This window comes from Cajanus cajan, chromosome 7 (genome assembly GCF_000230855.2).
Source record: "Cajanus cajan strain Asha chromosome 7, NIPB_CcT2T_4, whole genome shotgun sequence".
Classification (NCBI taxonomy): domain Eukaryota; kingdom Viridiplantae; phylum Streptophyta; class Magnoliopsida; order Fabales; family Fabaceae; genus Cajanus; species Cajanus cajan.
This window is the reverse complement of record NC_138523.1, coordinates 51,763,292-51,786,753: the sequence shown is the minus strand read 5'-3', so window position 1 is coordinate 51,786,753 and position 23,462 is coordinate 51,763,292. Positions and strand designations below refer to the sequence as shown.

The 23,462-nt window shown below is 29.0% G+C and overlaps 1 protein-coding gene across 2 annotated transcripts; it reads right to left on the bottom strand.

Moving 5' to 3' along the window:
• On the bottom strand, nt 1-17,156 carry LOC109812167 (type IV inositol polyphosphate 5-phosphatase 3). Of its 2 annotated transcripts, XM_020376064.3 has the most exons (13): nt 17,066-17,156; nt 16,869-16,960; nt 5,440-5,484; nt 5,146-5,266; nt 4,838-4,900; nt 4,624-4,696; nt 4,382-4,486; nt 3,395-4,247; nt 2,788-2,969; nt 2,177-2,285; nt 1,103-1,242; nt 449-645; nt 1-318 (listed from the first exon to the last, which is right to left on the bottom strand). In XM_020376064.3, exons 3-13 carry the CDS (start codon nt 5,467-5,469, stop codon nt 299-301), a joined length of 1,893 nt encoding a protein of 630 aa, XP_020231653.1. In that variant the 5' UTR covers nt 5,470-5,484; nt 16,869-16,960; nt 17,066-17,156; the 3' UTR covers nt 1-298. The 2 variants fall into 2 exon arrangements, with proteins under 2 accessions (XP_020231653.1, XP_029129987.1); XM_029274154.2 differs by having other exon boundaries at nt 16,869-17,137.
• Between the last annotated feature and the right edge of the window lie 6,306 nt (nt 17,157-23,462).

Genomic DNA, 23,462 nt, shown 5'->3' with positions numbered 1-23,462 from the left:
TTGAACATGGAGAACCAAACACTCCTTCTATTTATTTTTTTATAAGCATACATAAAGCTTCCCTCGAAAGGTCTTACATTACATACAATGCAAATCACACTGCAGCTGTAAATAAATATACAGTATACACCCCATCTATCAACAAGCTTTCAATATTATTCGTAAGAAACTTTATACAAAAATCACACAACTATCTTCTCTAACGTAATGACGCCAAAAAAGAATTAAAATGAAGAATCCCCAATATGAAGTTGCAATAATTAGTATCATTTTTGTTCCTTCAATTTCAATAAATACTTCAGAACTCATACAGTGTCCCTGCACCAGAAAATAGAGATTATGGACATATGTTAGGAGGGTTACTTTATAGATTATTAATGAAGTTTCATAGTTCATTCATATTTATGTAAAGCAACTTGTCCAGATTATGTGGCTAAATTTCAACTACCTAAATTTGTCATGACTTCTTCATTTTCAATCTCTGCATCAGTGAAGGTCAGGGCTTTCTGCAGCTTCCTTGGAGAGAACACCTCAACCTCAGCCATGTATGTGGCAGTCACTGGTCTGTGGTCTGAAAATTTCAGTTCAGTCCTTCCATAACTAAGTAATTTCATTCCCGTGCCATATGAAAGAACACGATCACACCTGAAAGGTAATTGCAAATTTATATATATAAAAAAAACCATTTATACAAGATAATATTTTGCTAACAAGTGTGGTAAAGTTTGTCGGTTAAGCAGCAATAAATACACCATATTAAATATTAATTACTTAAAAAAATGTGTTAAATCACTTTTGAGTTATGAATATCAGAATGATCACCAACTATTTATGGTCCAAGTCAATCACTAATGCATTTAAGCTTTTCAATTTACGTAAAACTTAATCACTCCCAATTACATGTTAAGCAGAGATTAATTAGCATATAGTAGAATAACACATATACATGGATTCATAAAATTACTAATACTTGGTTTTCCTAAGAATAATTCAGTTTAGAAACATAAGAAAACAATGGTAGTTTGAAAGATAGATAAATCAATATATAAACAAAGACTGGCAGATGTTGTAGCAGAATCTGAGATCAAACAAGCATATGTACCATGAGGGTGTGCGCCTCCCAACCTTTGGATCCTCTCCATAGTATTTCTCTGAATTAAGCTCATACTTATAAGTTGGTGGGAAGTTTAACGTGCCTTCTGACCATCCATCAAACACACCTTTCTCTAGTTCTTTCGTAAGCTGTCACAATAACATGACAATAAATTACACAGCCATATAATATTTTTTCTTAAATATGTTTTTAGTCCTTCAAATTTAGGATAAATTTATTTTTGGTCCCTCAAATTTAAAATTGATATTTTTAGTTCCTGTAATTTCAAAAAAATCTTATTTTAGTCTTTATATTCAAATTTTGTTAAGAAATTTATCAAATATTATTACATAAAATTTACTTATTAGTATTCCTGTTAATAAAAATATCACATTAAATTCAATTGATATTGCATAACCGTCTTAATTTGTTACTTTCAGATATATTATTGGTGATCTGATAGATTAAAATAAGATTTTTGAAAATTACAGGAACTAAAAATAACAATTTTAAATTTGAGGGATCAAAAATAAATTTATGTTAAATTTGAAGAACAAAAACATATTTAAACCAATTTTTTTTTATGCTGATACTTTCCACATATCATAATGTATCTCACGATTGAAAAATAGCATGGACTGTAGAGCATAGTTATCTAACTTGTTCCAAAAAGGAAGCGTTAAAAATGTTATACATAACAGTTCCACTATTACAAGGTTACTGGGATATTGTTGTCATTTGAATACTGTTATCTAAGTTAAAACAAGGATACATTGGTTATATATCAGTATGCAGTTTTATTTACAAGAAATCACTGAAAGGGTTGAGCAAATTTCTTGAGTGACAGCATGTGTTTCCTAATAGATTTTGCGTATTGCTCCTCGCCAGCAAGACCTCAAGGGTACAAAGTTTCAGACAAAGAAATTTTAAAAAAAGGTTGGTTATATCAGTAACAAAGGCTTACTAGCTAGAAAAATATGGGTACCATATTTCTTGTCAAAGGAGAAGACTAGACCACATAATTGTGATGCAGAGGATGGTTCTTATGCAACACACACGGAATAAGAGTTTCTATACTATTACCTGGTCTTTCTCAATCAATTTGGACCATTGCTTTTTTGAAATAAAATCTCTTGTTTTCTCATATGACAAGTTGATACGGTAATTCAGATCACCCAACCAAATTATTCTTCTGCAAATAAATTGGAAATGATTATGTTATTATACTTGATTTAGACAGAACTTGTAAATACACAATTGAAGCAGACATAAAAGGAATAACCATCATGAAAGGAATGCCTACCAATCCCACTGAAAAGTCAGAAAAAATCGTCCTTTTACAAATCAATGACTACCAAAAAAAATAAAAGAATAATTACTATCTATGCAAGAACACAAAATAGAATATGTTCCCTAACAGTTGGAAGCATATTTTTATTTTACCAAAGATGAAGACCAAACTACCAGAAGATTTGCTTTAATTTAACGTTGTCTATGTGTTTAAGTGATGAGATTTCTATTTGATATAAAGTACTTCAAACATTATATTGTCATGCTATATTTAAAATTTGGGGGCATGATATAATTCAAGTATATAGAAAATTGGCAAAACAACAAAAATGATGAATCTAGATGAGAAAGCCAATAATTTTAATGCTACAACAGTGTCAACCTGGGGTAAAACATGTACTCACTCATGATCAAGGATGTTTCTGGGAAGTCCATCAGCAAGAGAATAAAAATGCGTTCGTTGATGTATTTCGCGCACATCAGCATTTCTTTTATGTTCATCTGCTTCCTTTTCACCTGCCGTAAGGTGGGTACATATGAAACAAAAGAGTGTCTGATATATAGACATGCTGATAGATATTGACCCCTGAAAATTTTAAAATGTTTCTTATCATCTCATAAGTACATTAACCTTGATCAGATGTCAAGATCACCCTATATTTCTTTCAACAAAATCACCTTAAACAAAAGAAGACCAATATAATCATCACAAAAAGTTATGTTAAAAGTTAAAAACATTAATTGGTCAATTAACTTCTCTTTTTTAATACTAAAGGTCATTAAAAGCTTAGCGATATCATCGCCATTGAATGGTGAGGAACCATATATATCAACTGTGCAAAGAGAAATGATAAGTGAGCAATGCAGAAAACTATATATAACAAAATAAACAAGAGAAAGATATATTAACATTCTCATATATAATCATCATGATATAATGAGTAATGACCAAAGACTTCAAACTCAAACAGTATAGAAAAAATTGAATATTCTAAAGAAAGGGAAAAATACCTTGTTACCAATATAGCCCATAACACCAACACCAACAGTTGACACCTTTAAATTCTGAATATGCTTACGCAAGCTGCGACGAACCCATATGGTGATGAAAATCCCAACCATCTGTTTGCTCACTATCTTTACATATGATGATCTCCTTTTCCGCTTCATTAATGCTTCAAGGTCAATTTCAGCAAGCAAACCTATGTCATCTATGGTTGGCTTGAGAGAATGACATGTTCTGAAAGACTTTGATGATTTAAAGGATCTGATAGACTTAAAAGAAGTTGGTCTATCCAATGGTCCCTGAGATATCAGGTGCAGTGGTGGCTCTGGCCAGCTCAAACCAATCCTATCAGAACTACTAATCATTCTGGATAGCTTACTCTTCGGTTGAGAAGATGATGTTTCTGTATTCTCAGACAAATTTTGGTCACGAAAACAATTCAGCCTATTCAACCTCTTTTGATCTGAAAACTGTCTCAGTAAATCATTGCCAAGTGGCTCTCCTGTGTTGGCAATATCAGCAACATCTGAAGCCTGAAAATTTGTATCCAAGACTTCTTCATCTGTGGTTGGTTTATCTGTAATACCATCATAAACGTTGTTTTCTTCATCCAAAGGATGGACTTCCTCGCCAACATCACTATCACTTTCAAGTAATATTTCTTCTTCCATGTCTGGCAAATCTTCTAATGGCTTAAATTTTGATGGTGATGGAGGATCACTGAAGGATTTAATCTTTGGTGCTTTTGGTCTAACTCTATTCAGTGTATCTCGAATGATATTTTCCCATTTTGGTACCGGCCGAGTATCTTCAGCTCCAAAAATGTTACCAGTATTTAATGGCACAATCTCCTGAAGACTGCAATATTTTACAGAAAAATGATTATATGAAGAAAATATATTAAAAAGTGATTCCAAAATGACGTTCTATTCAGGTGTACGTATATTCAATATATTTTAGAAAAAATTGATAAGGTAGAATGTAGAACTTACCCAAGAACATAGATATCAGCTGGCTCATTAATGCCTAACCATTCGTCAATATCTAGGTCATCAGGGGGAAGTTTTCCTCCAACATTCCATGTTCCAACACATACTCTAAGAGACAAGTATTCACCAGAATCCAGATATGAGAAGCTTGAGCAATACCATCAAATGAACTATGCTTTCTACTCTTTCAAATCATCGCAATTAGAGTCTTCTCTTGCTAAATAAACATAAGAACAGTGCCTCACCTCAGTTCCTTCTTGTTTATATACTGAGACCTAGAAGTTAATGACTTTTGCCTTCTTAACCTTGGAAGAAACTCTTCAGTTCATTGGAAATTTAGCGGGTGTGATAAAGATAATCAAGAAAAGTGTCATACTAATCATTAAAACTCTCAGAATAGAAGAAAATTTGGAAACAGTAATTTCAATATTTTCATATACCAAAAAGAAAAATAATTACCATTCGACTCAATTGGAGCTTGTTCCCCTCTGCTGTCCCCAAATCGTGAAGGTTTTCCCCACTCTGCATATTCAAATTGAGACAGATCACAGAAAAAGCCAAACTGAAAATAAGTTGTAAAGTTTTAATTCTAAATTTTCAGATTATTTTGACATAAAGCATACTGTTCAATTTCCATATTCTAATAGAATTTATTAATTTAACAACATGCTGCAACCAACTTTTGCAATCTTCAAATAAACACACGCACAAACACAAACACAAAGACAAACACTGATAACAACAGAACTTTGGTTGCAAACACTGACCTTCATTGTCTGAGTCACTCTCAGGGTCATCCTCGTTATCATCATCAGGGTCAGCGCTGTAATCAGGCTCGTTGCTTCCCATGTTAAGCCATTTGCGCATAACCACTCTTGCCCACAAGAGCTGCGTGCAACACCAAACCAAATAGCATATTTCAGACCAAATCCTTTGCACTGTGCCTCAGTTTCCAAAGATCAACAAATCCCAAAACAGTACCAAAGACACCAACTTGCACAAGCATGCAGAAAGAAGCCATGCACGAGCTCAGGGTAGAGAGAGAGAGAGAGGCACAGTACCTGTTGGTTGTTTGCTGACCCTTGCTTCATCACAGTTAAAAATGCCTATTATTGGACGAAGCAGAATGAGAGAATGAACACAGAAACTTAACAGAGTATTGACTAGAAAAGGAGGTAACAAAAGCACATCCAAGTACTTATACCATACGTACCTCTCAAAAAACAAAGTAGTTATAATAGTAATTCATACAACCAGAAATTATGAGAGAATATATAATTGAACTTGAAGATGCAAAACTGCTTTTTGTTTTTATGAATTTTTATTCCTAAGTGTGTTGACATAGTCTAGTTGAATTTTATAAAATAGGTGAAATATTTAACACATTTTTTTTATTTTAAGATCAGACATTTTGAACATAAAATTTATAAAATTATAGATTTTGATTTCATCTTAAAAAAAAGTATGATATAATAATAGATAGCCTAATAAATGTAATAAAATTTGCTAAGACATGAGCTCTACAATATTTTTAAAAGATAAATTAGTCTAACTCAATATTGAAAGTTGATTTGTAAAGTGGTTTGAATTGCTTCCACGCATATACAGCACTTTTTTTTGTTTTTGAATGTTAACTGTGGAGTAATAATTATAGGGTATTTTTGGTAATTTGTTGGTTTCAGTGGAATTCTTCAGAAGAAAAACAATAGCAGTAGTTTTAAAACATGATTATTGAGAAATCACTAATCAGGATTCAGGATCATATTCGATCTTTTATCTGATTGGATCATAGAAATGCAAAGTATGGACTGCATGGTGACCAAAGATGACAAGTGGGTCCGTCCCCAAAATCACGGGCTATGGACAAGTTGCGACTTCGACTTGGAGGTTAAGCTATTAAATTGGAATGATAGTACTCTCACATCTCAAACTCCCCCAACCGTTTTCGTACACGTGGCAGGCATACCTTGCACATGTAAAGCTTTTATTGAAAAATATACATACACAAGCTCCCAGTTATTAATTATTATGTCATTAAACTTTAATTTTTATTTTATTGAAAAAAATACTAAAGTTCCTTACGGTGAGACTTCTAAGGTGACCCTCAACTCAAGTGAAGTCAAGGAAGAAAATTAAAAAGGGAGAGAGGAAAGCCTACTATTTATGAGGATGGATCAAACTTCCAATTCTTCATTGCCTCTTTGGATTAAATTCTCTATGGTTAAAATTTTGAGGTTTATTTTTTTATTTATGATTTCATGAATTTTACTTTTAGTTTTTATGATTAAAATATTTTATTTTAGTTCATATATACACTATTTTTTTAAAAAAATTTCATACGTTTTACATTTTAATTTCTATAAAAATAAATCACATGGTCTTGAAAAGTAACAAAAATAATATAGTTTAAATATTCTTCTATAAATTTTCTTATAGTTTTTTATATTTTCATAAAAGAATATTAAATAAAAAATATCCCATTATTTCTTTTTAGTTGTCAATTTTTTAGAAGACTTTTATTTTTATCTGTTTGTCAGCTTGAAAGTTCATGATAATATTATTATTTTTGTCAATTATACCATTATTTCTTACCTAACTTATAATTAATTGGTTTAAACATTTTTTTTTCTTATAATTTCATTTACTTTACATTTTAGATTTTATAATTTAAAATAAATATTTTTAGTTCATATACTTTTTTTTTCAATTATTTTTAGACTTTATAATTTAAGGGATTTTTAATTTATGAGAATAAAAAAAATACTTTAACAATAAGTCTCACATATAAAAATATAAAAGAAGTACGAAACATTGAAAGATCTAATTTAGAATAATTTTAATAAAATAATTTGACATATAATACACAAAGTTGAATTAATATTTATGTCACATCAATAAAAAAAAGAGATTGTTGCAAAAAAAAAATGATAGAAACTAAAAAGATTTATCTTAAATTTTAAATACTAAAAAATTTAAAAAAAAAATAAGTATAATGACTAAAAATATCTATTTTAAATTATAATAATTAAAATATAAAGTAAATAAAATTATAGAGAGTTTAAAAAATATTTTAACTTAATTAATTTACATATTTAAGACTAATATTTTTTTTTAACATTTACAACTAATATGTATTCACTGCAGAGTAAAAAATTAAAATGCTATAATAAAAACTTTAAAATTATTTAACAAAAAATAAAATTATTATATCTTTTAATTTGTTTATAAAAAATTTAATCGACGGTTAAAAAAATTGAGGTAACAATTGTATTTAATATTTTAAAAATATAAATTACATTTGATACTTATTCCATAAAATAATTATAAAAAAATATATATGTTACTAGTAGAAAGGTGTAGGAGAATTTAGAATTGTTCCTACAATACTTACTGATAAGTTAAATTATGTTTATACAATTATACAGCATCTCCTTAACTAAAACTGCATTCTTTATTTCTCCGCACTGAATAAATGTTGATTAATGAATAATGAGTACACCACGTGAAATGCAACAATGAATGAGTGGGTCTATGGGAAATTAGGGTTGCATTCTTTTACTTTTACAACCTAATTGTTTGAAAATGGACAAAAGAAATGACAAAAGAGAGAAGTCATCATGAGATGAAATGAAGAAACAACTTGAAGAAAAAAATTTAATCAACTTGTTTTTTTGGTGAAAAGGAGTTTAATTAATTATATCACGTGTAACTATCCATCGACCCCAGCTTTCAATGAAGGCACCAACCAAAGTTGGTAAAATAATTAAAGACTGTGGAATGTCTCAGAAATTATTGAGTTATAATATATTAAAAACCTCGTAGATAAAGTGATGAAGTATTAAAATGGGAAAAACCGACTATTTTTTAGTCAAGTTTGGGATGAGTGGAAGCTACAAAATAAAAGAGTTAATCTGTAATACCCATTATTTTCAAAGATAAATGATGATAAGGTTGGGTGAAGAAACAACGTCCACAATTTAAACATATGCATGATGCATCCATTAATATTCTATTTCATCATCATTTTTGCTTTCAAATGAAATGGGCATGGATGAACATTTTGACTACCAAGCATACATGAGTAATTTCATATATAATAAGCTAATGGCACCTACCTCATGAATATTGCTTATGATTGCATCTAAATTTTAAATACAGTGTTTCCCATGTTGTTTTTTTTTTTTTTTTTAATTACAGTACTGGAAACTAATCTTTCTACATTAAAATTACTCCTCTCATAATCACATACTTTAAGAATTCAAGATTCAAATTCAAAATCTTTAAATTTGAAAATCAATCACTAATTATATTGGTTTGGTTTGAATTTTAAAATTTGTTTTAGTTAATTAAAAATAAATTGAACCGATTGAAGTTAAATTGATTTGGTTCAAGAAGGTATATTATAATTTTTAAGTACTTTTTAATTTTTAATATAGTCTATTTTATGTCATATAAAAGTTTATATTAATACAGGAAAAAATATTTTTTTATTTTGCAATCAATAATTATTTTCTTTATTTAAAAAATTAATTATCTATAGTTATCATTTTATATATTATTTTTTTTATCTAAAATAATATATATATATATATATATATATATATATATATATACGATCAAATTAAGGCACTTGATAATGAGATCATAAGAAAAATAAAATAAAATAATACAAAAATTGAAGTAAAATTTAAAACATATTAATCTAAAAATTAAAATAAAATATTTAATTAGTTTTGGATTAAAAACAATCGTGTTACTAAATCAAGTTAAAATTTAAAGTAAAAATATTTATTCCAAAAAAATTTTAATTAGTAAAAACTGAAATAATATACACATAATTATACAAGTTTGAATTCTTTTATTATCGTTACAATATCAATAAAATAAATAAATTTAATTAATTGATTTAATTTAGATCGTAGAATCACCATATAAATGAACACTTATTTTAAAGGAAACTGATAGAACTTCCGAATTCTTGTTCTGAAAAATATTTCAAAAGATTAAAATATTAACTTAAATTATAAAATATTAAATTAAATAATTATTTAATAATAAATTTATTAAAAAATCGAAGGATGTATCACATCTCTATTTTAAATAGACACCGACACCATAACGACCTCCGCAATAATCGTAGGCCATAACTTTATGTGATAGCTCTCAACATTAACAGTAGAATCATTTATTTATACATGTCTACATATTTTGGTTTGATATTAAATATGGATACAAACAACTTTTAAAAAAATTATACAATTAAATCAATGTTATTAATATATATTATTTTATTTTATAACATTAAAGATAGAATTAAAATTTTGTCTTGAGAATCTATATTATCTTATAACGTAAATTCTTTTATCACGCAAATCATCAAAGTGCAACTTTATTTCTAATTAAAAAAAAAATACTAATAGCATGTATAAATGTCTCTAAGTTTTTCTTTTTTCATTTTTTTTCTTTTACACCAATTAATGGGTTCTTAAAACTGGTTGTACAGTCAAGTTTAAAATGTAAAAAAAATTGTTCATAACATTGTGAGTTCACGTCAATTTAAATTAGTTATATGATTAGGTGTTGAATTGTTGTAGTTGTTAGTTAATAATTATGGAATAATAAGATTTTGAGAGTTAAATTACCTATGAGGTAGTCAAGTTAAAACTAAGTTATTACGACTTAAGAAAAAATATATAAGAGTTTTTTTAAGATTTGTATTTCATAAATGTGTGTTTTAAGAAAATCTAGAGAAAAGTTCTCTAAAAACCCAAATCTCCTTCTTTCCCTTGTTTTCTACTGAAATCTTCCCTCCTTTCCTTCCTGTAGTTGAATCCACTTGATTGAGTTGGAAGATCTAAGCTTGTGGAGTTGAAGACTTAACTCAGAATGTTGCAGATGGTTCCTTTTCTTCCTCTTTCCTTATCATCTTTTTGGTTGAGATTTACAAAAGGTAAGGGAAGCTTGTAGTTTGATCTTTTATATTGTATATGATGATTATATTATACCTTGTTGAATCCTACTCTGATGAGCATTTAAGTTGAAATTTTGAAAGATGAAACTTTTGAGCCCTTCGTTCTTGAGGTTTCTTGAAGAGGAATGAAGGAATTGATGAGTTTGTAATGCACTGTTGTTGCATGTTGTTTCTCTTTCAAAATTTTAGTAGTATTATATTGGTAGATGGTGGATGATGAGTTACATGCATGAATTATAGTATGGGATGAGAGAATTTGCATGGTTCTTGAGTTGTTGTATTCATACTTAGATTTATGTAGGTTTTATGAACTTGCTCGCTTAGAACGCCAATGGGTTGCTTAGAGTAAGAAAGTGAGACCATTGACTTAGCTCGCTTAGAGCGCAAGGTGTAGGTGCCTGGAGTGAATTACAGTGGCTCAAAGCGAGAATTAATTTGCTTAGAGCGAGCTAGTGTGACTAATTCAAATGTGCTATTTGGCTTGGGACACTTTGAGTGAATTTGGTTTGCTTAGAATGAGGGCTTTGTTCGCTTTAAGAAATCAGATTGAGATTTTTAGGAGTACTCTCTATTTGAGTTAGCTTAGAGCGAATTTTGTTTGCCTATAGCGACTTCTGGGGTGCTCAAAGTGCCAGTTTTCATAAAAACTTGTAAACCTCTTAATTTAACTTGATGAGTGGATTGATTATATGATGCATGATGATGATATAACCTGTGTCATTATGAATTGATCTTTGATGATGCATAAGAATATTTGAAGTTGTTTAAACTAATAGTTGATTAAATGTCGAGTAAGATGAAAGGTGTTTGTTGTGTAAAGTTGCTAGACATGCGGTGAAAATACATACATTTGTTAAGATACATAAAAACTATAAGAGAGTAAAAGATGTTTTGGAAATTAGAATATCTCATTGTAATGATATACGTTGCGGTGCTTCAAGAGCCTAATTGAAAACTCTTTAGTAAGTAGGTTGACTATTGAATGGGTAATTATTTTTTAGTTGTCACATCTATGTTTTATGTGGTATTCATATGTGGATAATTGAGTGAAGAATAAAGTTGGAGACTTAATCCTTATTCAAGTATCGAAAGGGCACAATATTTAGAGGGTAGTCGATGACTAATGTTGCAAACTAATCTTGTAATAGACTTATATCCAAATTTTTCTATCCTAACAGTAGTATTATATTTCATAGTTTAAGTAACAAAATATGATAAATCAATCTAGCTAATACTAGCTGTTGTTTCTAGTTTTATACTGGTTGTTGTTTTCGATTTTATACTAACTGTTGTGATTTGATAGGGTTAAGTCACTTAAATGACTCACCTCTATTGTAGAAGATCTTCTTAATTGATATGCATGACGACACATTAGTTGTTTATCGTTACTTAGGTTGAATATGTTGTTAATCTGAAGTTGATTAATGATGTTGAGATTAAGCAAGTGATATATTAAAGTTGTTATATATTGTATTAAGTTGCAAGTTGTTTGTGTAGTTTTGATGTTGTGACAAAGTTGTTTGAGATGTTGATGTGATGATGTTGACTTCAAGTAGTAAGTTGATATGTTGAGTTGTATTGTTGTAAGTTGTTAAATTGTGTTTATTGTATTGTTTCTTTTCGTAAGCTTACTCATCTTGTCCTTATAATTAGATTTATAATAATCATATTTAATATACAAGTAAAATATAATTAACAAGTTAACTTGTATAATTATTAGAAAGTCACGTGGTTAGTGACCATTTTGGTTAGTGTCAGTTTAATGTGACACAAATATTTTATTGATGCTAATTGATACTTAGATTTATCTTATATATAATGACATATTTTATGTATATAGATATATATGTATAAGAAATATTATGAATTTTCTACTCCTTACATATAATTCTGCATATGAGATTAGATATTTATTACATATAATCTTAAATTAATAGATATTTATTATTTCTTTCCATTATAGTAGTTAGATTATAATAAATGTACGCTCTATCGAATGATTACAATGTTGAGTGAGAATTTTTTGAAAACAAAAATATGATATATTCAAAAGGTAGGAGTCGTAATAAGAAGCATAAAACGATCGAAGTGATGTAGAAAGAAGAATCAGCGGCACCCAAATGCGTGTGACATTGACTTAGACGTGTCCTATTTCTATACACACAATCATAGCCACGAAGCCATTGGTACCTAAACAAATTTGGGCCCAAGTCTTCAATACTTCAAATTTTTATTCAACTAAACTCGGCAAATCTGGTTTGAGTAAAAGTGACAGTTTGTCGTCACATTTTCCTTCTTTTCTTTTTGTTTTTGTTTTTTATTAATCATCGATACCTTTTTGGTCGTCAAAGACAAATGTTATTCCTCACATATGTGGTTGTCAAATAATAATAATAATGTATATGTAGAAAAACAAAAAAAAGGACACAACAAACTGATAAAGGCTTTGTAAGGGACTATAATCCTTGAGATAAAATCTTACACCAATTCAAACTTCAAATAAATACCTGTGACAAATACGGAATAGGCTACAGTTTTAACCTTAGGTTCTTAAGTAAAATTATCCACAAACATTTATTAAAGAAGAAAATAAGGGGAAAAAGTAAAATAATTTTATTCACATATTGTACAAATTAAAAGGAATATTTTAAAAATTTATAAAAAAAATCTTTAATTTAACTTAAAAAACTAACTTTAATTTATACATATATAAAATAATCTCATCTCAGATGAATTTATTTAATTTTTTATATTCTTTTATAATTCTATATTTTGTGAATTCAAAAAAAATCAATATCAAAATAAAATGTATGAATAACTCATGAGTTAATCATATAAGTGAATTTGAGATTATATTTTAATCAATTTCTTATTTATAAAAATTTATCTAAATAAGGTTTTAAATAAATATCTATGCTTGTAGTTAAGAAAAGAGTAAAACACTTATAATTAATGAATTAAGTATAAATAATTAATGTACTAAACTTAAGGTTAAATTATTTGAGAATATAATTTTTTTAAAATAATTTTTAATTAAATTTTATTTACCTTTAATCAAACTAGATTAATCTAAAGTATAAATCTAAAACACGTGTGAAATGAAAAGAATAAAACACTTAGAACAATTTCAATGGGAGTTGTTTGTCCCGTTTCTTGTTTCAAGGGACAGTTTCTTCCCATTGGAGCACTCCTACGTGACAATATGAGTCGCTTGAAGAAGAGGGAGAGTTGTTTCTGCAAGCAATTGTTGCTTACCTGATTTTGGTGGGGAAAGAGATCAACGAGGTAGGGATGAGGCAAGGGTTTGATAATGGTAGGGTTGACGGCATAGGTGCGAGGTTTGATGGCAAGAGCAGAGCCGCGACGACGACTTTATTGAAGGCGTCGAGAGCTTTGTCGACATTGCGACGGTCGTGCTTGAACCGGTTCATGGCCTCTTATAGTAGTTGCAACGCCTCCCACCAGGCGTGACACACGAGCGATGCCGCGCAACACACGAGCACCTTTCTTTTAAAAGTTTTCTTTTATTTTACATTTTAAAAAATTAAAATTAAAATTTTATAAATATATAATTTAGTTCCTAAATATATTTTATTGAAAATCAATTTCTTTAATTTTTAAATTAAGTAATATTGGTCCATTATTAATATGTTATTTAAAATTTAAAAAGATTGACAGATAAATAACAATTACCCGATTGTATTGGCTTCCTCATATGGAATAATAATTATTTTTATTATATATATTAATTAAAATTTATAGTCTCTTTAAATAAATTTTTTAATTTTAAATACTATTAATTATCTATGTGATTAATTATTTGTCATGTAGTATTTGTTATGTGATTAATTTGCGTCAAGCATGCCATATAAATAAGTCTTAAAATTTTGTTAAAAAAATGTCTTGAAATAAATATTGAAAAGATGTTGAAATAAATTAATTATATGTGGCCTTGAAGCTTGCTAGAGGAGGACGTCCCCCTACCCCATGCATGTGGTATGGAGTCATTGTGTCCTTAAATAGTCTGACATGATCGGTTGTATTTGTAGTGTTAAGTAAATAAGGCTAAAACAACCTACAACAGATACATATCTGCATATCACTTGCAAAATTGGGTCGGAATTGTTTCCACGGTACTTCACTTCACGGGTACTTCACTCGGCTTTTTTGCCGGTCAGAACCTTCCGTGAGTAGCCCTTCTCGATTTGGCTGGTTCTCAATGAAAGCACCATTGTAACGAGCATAAGACTAAGGAAGGGAACCATCCCTCAAAAGCCGGCTCAAGAGGTTGGAGTTTCCACGGTACTTCACTCACGGGTACTTCACTCAGCTTTTTTGCCGGTCAGAACCCTCCGATGGTCAGAACCCTCCGTGAGTAGCCCTTCTCAATTTGGCTGGCTCTCAATGAAAGCATCATTGTAACGAGCATAAGACTAAGGAAGGGAACCATCCCTCAAAAGTCGGCCCAAGAGGTTGGAGAACCTCCCGCCTTATAAGGCCTCCCTGGTAAGGAGACCTCCCCGATGTGGGACTTGTTACATTACTACCCCCTTCAAAAGCCAGCGTCCTCGATGGCTGCACTCCACAGTACTTCACTCACCGGTACTTCACTCGGCCTTTGCCGGTCAGAACCCTCCGGTGGTCAGAACCCTCCATGAGTAGCCCTTCTATGTTACTCCTTTTTTGAAATCACATTCTTGAGAATATTATTGAAATATTATTTTTGAAAATATTGAAAAATATGTTTGGTGAGATTTTAATATTTTTGAAAATATTTTAAAAATGAAAATTAATTAAAATAAAAAATGAGTTGAAAAAGTAGATTAAAATATAACTTTTTACATTTTCATGAAAATATAATTTTTTCATTCTCCATCATGAGAATCAATTAAAACAAAGTGAATTATGTTAAAGTATTTTTTCAAAACTACTAACAAATATGAGAATATGATATTCTCAACTCAATATTTCTACAAATAAATTTTTAATTTGTGAAACAAACACACTCTAAGATTTCATGTTTTGAATTAAATTATTAAGCAAGAGATACTGTGGGAGTTGCTTTAATTTTGTTCGTAATCACAAGAATTTATACCCCAAGCACAATCATGGTTTTAATTTTTAAAGAAAACTTCCCTCTTGATAAAATAAAAGAAAAAAAAAAACTTTCCTAGATCATCGATCGTTTTCAAAAAAAATTGTTAATTAGCCTTCCAAAAGATTTTTAAAAATTATGTCTTTAATTTTAACATGCGGTAGTAATTACTATCTCTGATCTTTTAAATAAGAAACAAGCTATAAGTATAATTTTCACTATAACTTATTTTTTTATTAAAAAAATCAAAGGTAATGCATATTAAGAAAAACAAAAGTACAAATAAAATAAGGAATCTTACATAAATAAATAAAAATTTAGTGTATATTTTTATTTGATACTATGTTAGGTTTGATTATATAGATTTGTTACCCCTTTCTTTTTATCAAGAGGTAGGGTAAAATGTTGTTTAGATTATAAGCAGGCGAGAGGGAAAAATGAAATTTAACCATTTTAAGTATTTATTTAATAAAAGAATTGAACACAAATAATTAATATATTAAATTTAAGGTCGAATTATTTGGACAATGTCAAAACTTAATTTTTGACAAAATTAATCTTTAATTAAATTTTACTTACTCTCCAATTAAGATAGATTAGTCTAAAATTACAAATTGATGAGTCATAGTTATCTTTTTTTATTATTAAATCATTAAAAAAATTGACATAAATAAATAAAAATATCCTATATTAATTAAACATGTTTTTAATTATTGATAAGTCTTCGATATTATCTTGGATAAGTAAATTATATTTTAGATTGATAATGAATAATTTAAATTATGAAATAAAGTTGTTTTTATTTATTTATAACAGATAGATGAGTAAGAAAATTAAGTATATAAATTAAGATGAAAAATTATATAATTAAAATTTATAATAAATAAATATTTTCAAATATATGAGCTATATTACAATTATTTTAAATTTGTAATCAATAATTAAATTATGTTATAAGGTTATTTTTAATTTAAAATGGATACATAACTAAAAAAAATTAAGTATACAAATAAAGATGATAAAAGGAGTAATTTAAGATGTTTGAAAAATTATTATTTTTAGTTACAGAAGTAATGTGCAAAATATACCTTCTAGAGAAAGGAAAAAATATTAAAAAGGTGATTAGAGTAAGTTATTAGGAGAGTAAATTCTTCACCTTTTAGATCAGGGAGATAAATTAATTAATATAACGTATAGGAGTGATATAGAGTTTGAACATGGTATTTTCCATGCTCAAATCATAATCAAAGAATCAAATTCATATTCAATCTAGCTTTATGTATACTATTCTTTAATTGCTCCATGACTTAACGTACCCATAAAAGTTTAGATTCTAGATATGTAATAGAAAAAAGGAGAAGCATAAAAAGAAGAATTAAGATTATGAAGAAGGAAAAAGGGTGGAGAAACACTTAATAACATACCTCTGAAGTCTGAATATGAGATTAGCAGACCAGGGAAGTTCAGTACTGTACTTGATGCTTCTGCTACTTTCGTCACTTCCAAAGCTTTAATTCTTTAGGGAAAAGGAGAAAATGAAAAGGGTTATCCTGTGCTTAAGCTTAATTAATAATCTAAGCATAAGCTGAAGAACATTGCAATATTGCTGACTATCAAGAACCTATATCTGCAGAAAAGTAACACTCATAGTCGGAACCTGCTTCCTATATATCTTCCCTAGCTTGTATATAAGTTTTATGAAAATTAGTTTACATTATCTATTGACTAACGTATATAATAACGCAGTGGGGAAAGGGTCGTACGTCTACATCTTATCTGACCCAATGTTGCTGCTACACGTGGTCTTGGTTTCTGTCATAGATCTCCACCTCCACGTAAATATAAATAATACTCGTAAAAAAACTATTTAAGAAAAAAACATTATGTGTGGTAGGTGTTGCATGTGGTTTCTTCATGTGTGTTGTGTGTCTCATCATTGAAGGTAGAAGTTTCAAGAAACACATAAATTTCAACACGCTGGTTAATTAACCAAGCTTTACACGTGAAAAATATTTTTTTTATATACATCACTCCCTTCGAATAACAGTCGGCTCATGTACAGTATAACAAATGTATACTAGTATTCAATTATAAACAAAGTTAATTTGTTACGTAAGAAAAGTTGCTGATTTAATGATAGCTATTGTTTCAGACCCCAGGCTTGATATCATGATTACTAGTGTTTGCAATATATAATAGAATCGGAGTATTGCCATATTCCCTGACATAACAGCAAATGTTGTTTATTTAATTTTTTGATTTCTATATCAAGGTGGCAAAAATTAAGTTTCCTCGTTGACAAGTGTCACATATATAGCCAATAGCTTTCCTCATTGTCTAAGCTTTACCCCCATTTTATAAATCTAAGGAAACAATTTGATCGGGAAAAATAAGGGAAAGTTTTGTTTATACATTTTTGGAGATATGATTCCACATTGGCCAAGGTTTTAAAAATGGAGGAAGTGTTATGTTTCTTTAGCTCAACTCCATTAATTAATCTAGAGTCTGTAAACTGATGCCAAGTGCCACAAAGAGATGTATCGATTGTTGTTTTAAAATCATGGCATTGTTAGACATAACATGTGACAAAGTCAAAGGTTTGATATTTTCCCCACCGATAATCAAGGTAATTGGTTTGTTCTTGTGATGACTTCGACGAAAAGGATTGAAAAATGGAAGTGTTTTAATTAAGGGCATGATTAGCTGGTACTGCCTCTTATCTCTAATATGAGAGCATTTGACTTAACACGATCGAGTTGGGTTTAGTGAATTATGATTTCAAATCAACATTTCTCATAATGTTGCCAGCTTTAATATTGAAATTGACATTTGAAGAATATTTAATCCAATTTAATGTTAACTGACCAAATATACATCATTCAAATGAAGAATTAAACCAAGATAAAAGCAAAATAAGAAAACTAAATCCAATGGTTAAAGATGGTAAATAATGATCAAATAAATACTCAAATTGGTCTTTCAATTTAGAAGGTACTGTATAATTAAAAGATCGGGGTACTTAATACCAATATACCATGAATTGGAGTGCAAGCGATGACAGAAAAATGAATGGTAAAAAGCTGAAGGTGGTGAAGAGTTAAACGGATCATTATGATGCTGACAAAGCCTATACCCCTAGCTATATAGTTCTAAAAATGACAACACGAATTAGAAATTGGAGTTGAAAAACTTGTCTTGCTGTAAAATTAAAAAGAAGGTCATGGACAATAATGATCGTACAACAATAACAATGACAACAGAAAAAGAAAAAGAAAAAGTCATGGATACAACAAAATAGGGACATATATACTTGCTTTAATGTCAAACAAGTTGTCCGAATGGTGCCACAACCTTTAAAGTACACTCTCTAACATCCTTTAATATATAACTAAGTTTCAATACTTAGAGCTTTATATCAATAACATCTACAAATTTGTACTAATATTAGGATCAGCGTCTAAGATTGTTTTTTTTATTTTTATGTTGAAGTATCCCAAGTGATTTTTTTTTGTCACTATTATACATTGTTAATCATAACAAGAGAAAGCTAGTGCTCATTAGAATCAAGAAAAAGTAAGTTAAAATTCTCCTTATAAGAATATTCGATGAAATTATTGATTTGTTATGAGGTCTTCTAAAGGTTTATTACAAAAGAGTTTAGCAAGGAACACGTCGATACTAAATAAAGTCGAGATCTGTTCATGATATTAGTAGATTTTGTAGAAACTATTAAATTAAATATTCAAAATGTTAAAATTTCTTTAACTATTGAAAAGTGTCGAACATGACTAATCGGCTTTGATGTTTAATTTGGGTTTGCGTCATAGATTTATTATTAGAGTAAGTAATGTGATTTCACTTCCACTTTCGTTTCTAATTTCTAACAATAGATCGAATGATAGATATTATGCAATGATACTGAAGTAAATGTGTAAATAAATAAAGTAGAATTTGGAGATTAAAAAAGGCTAAAATTAGATAATAAAAAAATAAAGATTAAAATTGGATTTTAATTATTTTGGACTAAAATTAAAACTTAAGAATTTTCTATAGACGAAAAAAAAATGTTTAAAATGTCACAAATAGTAGTTACCATGTAGCTATCATATACATGAGTCCACACATACACATGAGATACACATGTAGTTGCTTAATAGATCTAATTTAATGATAGAAACTAAAAATATTGACCGAAATTAACGAGATAAAAAAAACTGTGAAATTGTTTTGAAAGAATAAACGAGAAAAATGATGGTATTTGTAAAGACAAAGAGATATTTAATGAAGCCTAGCCTACAAAAATGCATTAAAATGGAAAATATCAGCATACTTTCTAAAAAGTTAAAAAAAAAAGTGAAATAAAAATTAAAACAAAAAACAAAACAGGGAGGGAGATCACAATGCAAAGTAGAATGAGACAGAGAAACAATAGATGCATTTGTCTATCATAATTATTGCCATCAAAGGGACCACGTCTCTGCCCTGTCCTATAAAACAGCATTCATTTAACGTATTAGGATTTAGCAGGACCATTCAATCACACACGAAAATAGGAAACAAGGTTGGGAATGAGGACAAATAGATAGCCTCATTTTTTATTTTTTATTTTTTATTTTTAAAAAAAATTTAAAATTTATTTATTTATAAAACTCGAATCGAGATTTTATTTAAAAAAATTAAATTCAATACTATTTGAAATAACGATATTTAGTAATAATTATTAATTAAACACTTTTCTTTCACACATTGTGGAAAAAAAAATTAACAAAAAAATTTATAATCAATTCTAATCATGTGTATATTTTTTAAAAATTAACGACGGCCACGAGCAACATTAATATAAGAAAATGAGAAAATTTGTAAGGAGGGAAAGTCTGCCCTTACTTCTTACTTTTTTGCTTTGAAAGGGAAAAGTGTCATTTACATTTTTCCTTAAAGACCAAAGCTTGTTAGTTTAATTAAGTGATGAGAAGTTTAATATGTTTGAATTCATCTATAAGGAACTTGAATCAACTGTTTGTGTTCCGTTATCTATATTTATATACAAAAGTCATTTTCGTTATATAATTTTTGAATTATTTTATTTTAAAATTTTTAAATAATAAAAAATTAACTATTCTTATAAATTCAAGAGTCAAATCTAAAATTTTAATATTTAAAAATTAGACACAAACATCAATTAATTCAATAAATATTAATAATTTTTAAATATTCTTAAATAAATATATAGAGACATAAAGTGTTTTATCCTATTACTTATATGTAAAAAAATATTTTTTTTAGTAATAATCTCGATATCCACATTTAATAAATCATTATACTATTTTATTATTAAAAAATTATAAAAAAAAATATTTTTTTTATCAAACTCAAAACTCTAAAATTTAAAAATAAATCATAGATTTAGTTGAATTAATATAATTTTATTATTTAATAAAGATACGAATTGCTTTGTCTCCATCAATTCCTAATAAAAGATATATAAGATACTTAGATTTTGGCTTTCCTAAGTCATGAAACAAACAATAAAAATGAGTGATGGTGTGAATGAAAAACGTTCTCCACGAACCCAAAAGCCAGTAACCAAACATGTTAGAATAGTGGATTAAGCCTAACTCAACCCTACAAAACCGGCTTGTAAGGTAAGGGTTGTTTTCCACTTATATATTATTCAATTGCCTAATCTCTAGTCGATGTGGGACTTGGGTTTTTCCCAATACACCCCCTCACGTCCAGCACTATTGGGCTTGGTACGTGGATAAATGGTGGGTGGCCCTTTTTAATGATCTAGGATTGGCGGGACTTGGGTTTTTCCCAATACACCCCCTCATGCCTATGAGGCATGCATCAATGGTGGGTGGCTCATTTTTAAAGTGGATCTAAATGGCTCTGATACCATGTTAGAATAGTGGATTGAAGCCTAACTCAACCCTACAAAACCGGCTTGTAAGGTGAGAGTTGCTTTCAGTGTTAGAATAGTGGATTAAGCCTAACTCAACCCTACAAAACCGGCTTGTAAGGTGAGGGTTGCTCTCCACTTATATACTATTTAATTGCCTAATCTCTAGTCGATGTGGGACTTGGGTTTTTCCCAATACACCCCCTCACGTCCAGCACTATTGGGCTTGGTACGTGGATAAATGGTAGGTGGCCCTTTTTAATGATCTAGGATTGGCGGGACTTGAATACACCCCCTCATGTCCATGGTGCATGTAGCAATGAATGGTAGGTGGCCCTTTTCTAATTGACGGGACTTGAAATACACCCCCTCATGCCCATGGTGCATGTATCAATGAATGGTGGGTGGCCCATTTTTAAAGTGGATCTAAATGGCTCTGATACCATGTTAGAATAGTGGATTAAGCCTAACTCAACCCTACAAAACCGGCTTGTAGGGTGAGGGTTGCTCTCCACTTATATACTATTTAATTGCCTAATCTCTAGTCGATGTGGGACTTGGGTTTTTCCCAATAAAACAAGGCTATGTCGAAAGCAATTCTCATATCCAAGTGACCAAATCAAGGTCCTTCCTTTTTTCTATAAGTACACCTCCTTTTCTAAAAAAATTAAAATTTTAAAATATTCTTAATTTTTTTATTTTTTATTTTTAACTTTAATTTTATATCCACAACATTTAATTTATTATTTTTTTTTCACACATCTTCCCTCTTTTTTCTCAATTTTTACATGCACCTCCTTATTTTTCTCACCCTACCTATTTTAGTAGTATGTGAAAATTAAAAGAGAAAAAAAAAGTGTGTGAAAAAGAAAAAGAAAGTAACAAATTGAAAATTAAAGGTGTAAAAATAGAAGATTTAAAAAAAAAAACTACAATATTTTATAATTTTTAAAAAAAATATAAAGGAGGTGTACTTACAAAAAAAGAGAGGTGTATATATCATGAGCCCCAAATCAAACCACCTCTTCACCGTCCACGAGCCCAACAAGCCTTTTTTTTTTCTTTCTTGCGTCCGTGTTTGTTTATATTGCACCAGGTGAGAGGCCCAAAACCTTACCTTTGGGCTTACCATATTACGTCTCGTGGTCTGAACTCTCTTTTATTTGCTTTTCTTTCAATTGACTTTACTCTTTAGGAATACTTATTTTAATAAATAACTAATAAAACATGGAATATAAACATTCGAAAATCTCAGAAGATTAAAAACAAAGTACGAGTGTTCTACTTGTTTTTAATGGATCTCTTTTTAATTTTTATTTTTTTACTTTTATATATGTTTATGTATTTTATATATCATGTTATCTAGCTTTTTGTTTGAGTATTCTTTTATTACTTCAACGTGTTATTTGTGCATCATAGTTAAATACTAATCTATTTTAAATTAAAATAAAAAATAAAAGAATGTCAAAATCTATATAATGAGTTAATGCTGTGCAATTGGTTGGGCATGGTGGAGTTGAATCGTGTTTGGTTCTAAAGAATTGGGTTTGCACTGTTTGGTGGTTTGTTTTATCCTTCTTTTTCAAGATGTAATAAAGCTATTTACACCTCGTATTATTTGTTTGTACTATGTAGTTTGCGCCACATGCCCTCCTGAACTAACTAAAATATTTTTGTATCTTAATTAAAATAATTAAGGTGAATGTCAAAATTAAGTTAAACAACTATGATCGGCTAGTCATTTAATTAAATTCTATATTTAAAAATATGAATGTCTATCTTAAATAATAGAAGATTTTTAAAGATTATTTTAATTTTATATTTAATTTAATTATTTATAAATATAAATTTTAATATTTTAGAATAAATTATCAATAAATTAAATAAAAATAACCTTATAAAATAATATTAATTATTTATCATTGTACTAACCGTACTTCGCACCCGGGCTCCGAGCCCGGATTGGCAATACAAAACAGCCCCGGGCACATGCTGCGCGACGTTAGCTCGGTATTTGAGCAAATCATACCTGATTCCAAGGATCTCGTCCCAAACCAGATCCGCCTTTCAATCATATCATATCATATCATGATATATCTTATCTCAAGCCCAAAAGGGC

Bases quoted from the DNA above. Each gene is read 5' to 3' on its own strand.
- LOC109812167 (XM_020376064.3), bottom strand. From the start codon at position 5,469: ATGAAGCAAGGGTCAGCAAACAACCAACAG. The intron at 646-1,102 runs GTACATATGCTT...ATTACCTTTCAG, and splicing joins GGGAGGCGCACACCCTCATG to GTGTGATCGTGTTCTTTCAT. The intron at 319-448 runs GTAGTTGAAATT...TTTCTGGTGCAG, and splicing joins AGAAGTCATGACAAATTTAG to GGACACTGTATGAGTTCTGA.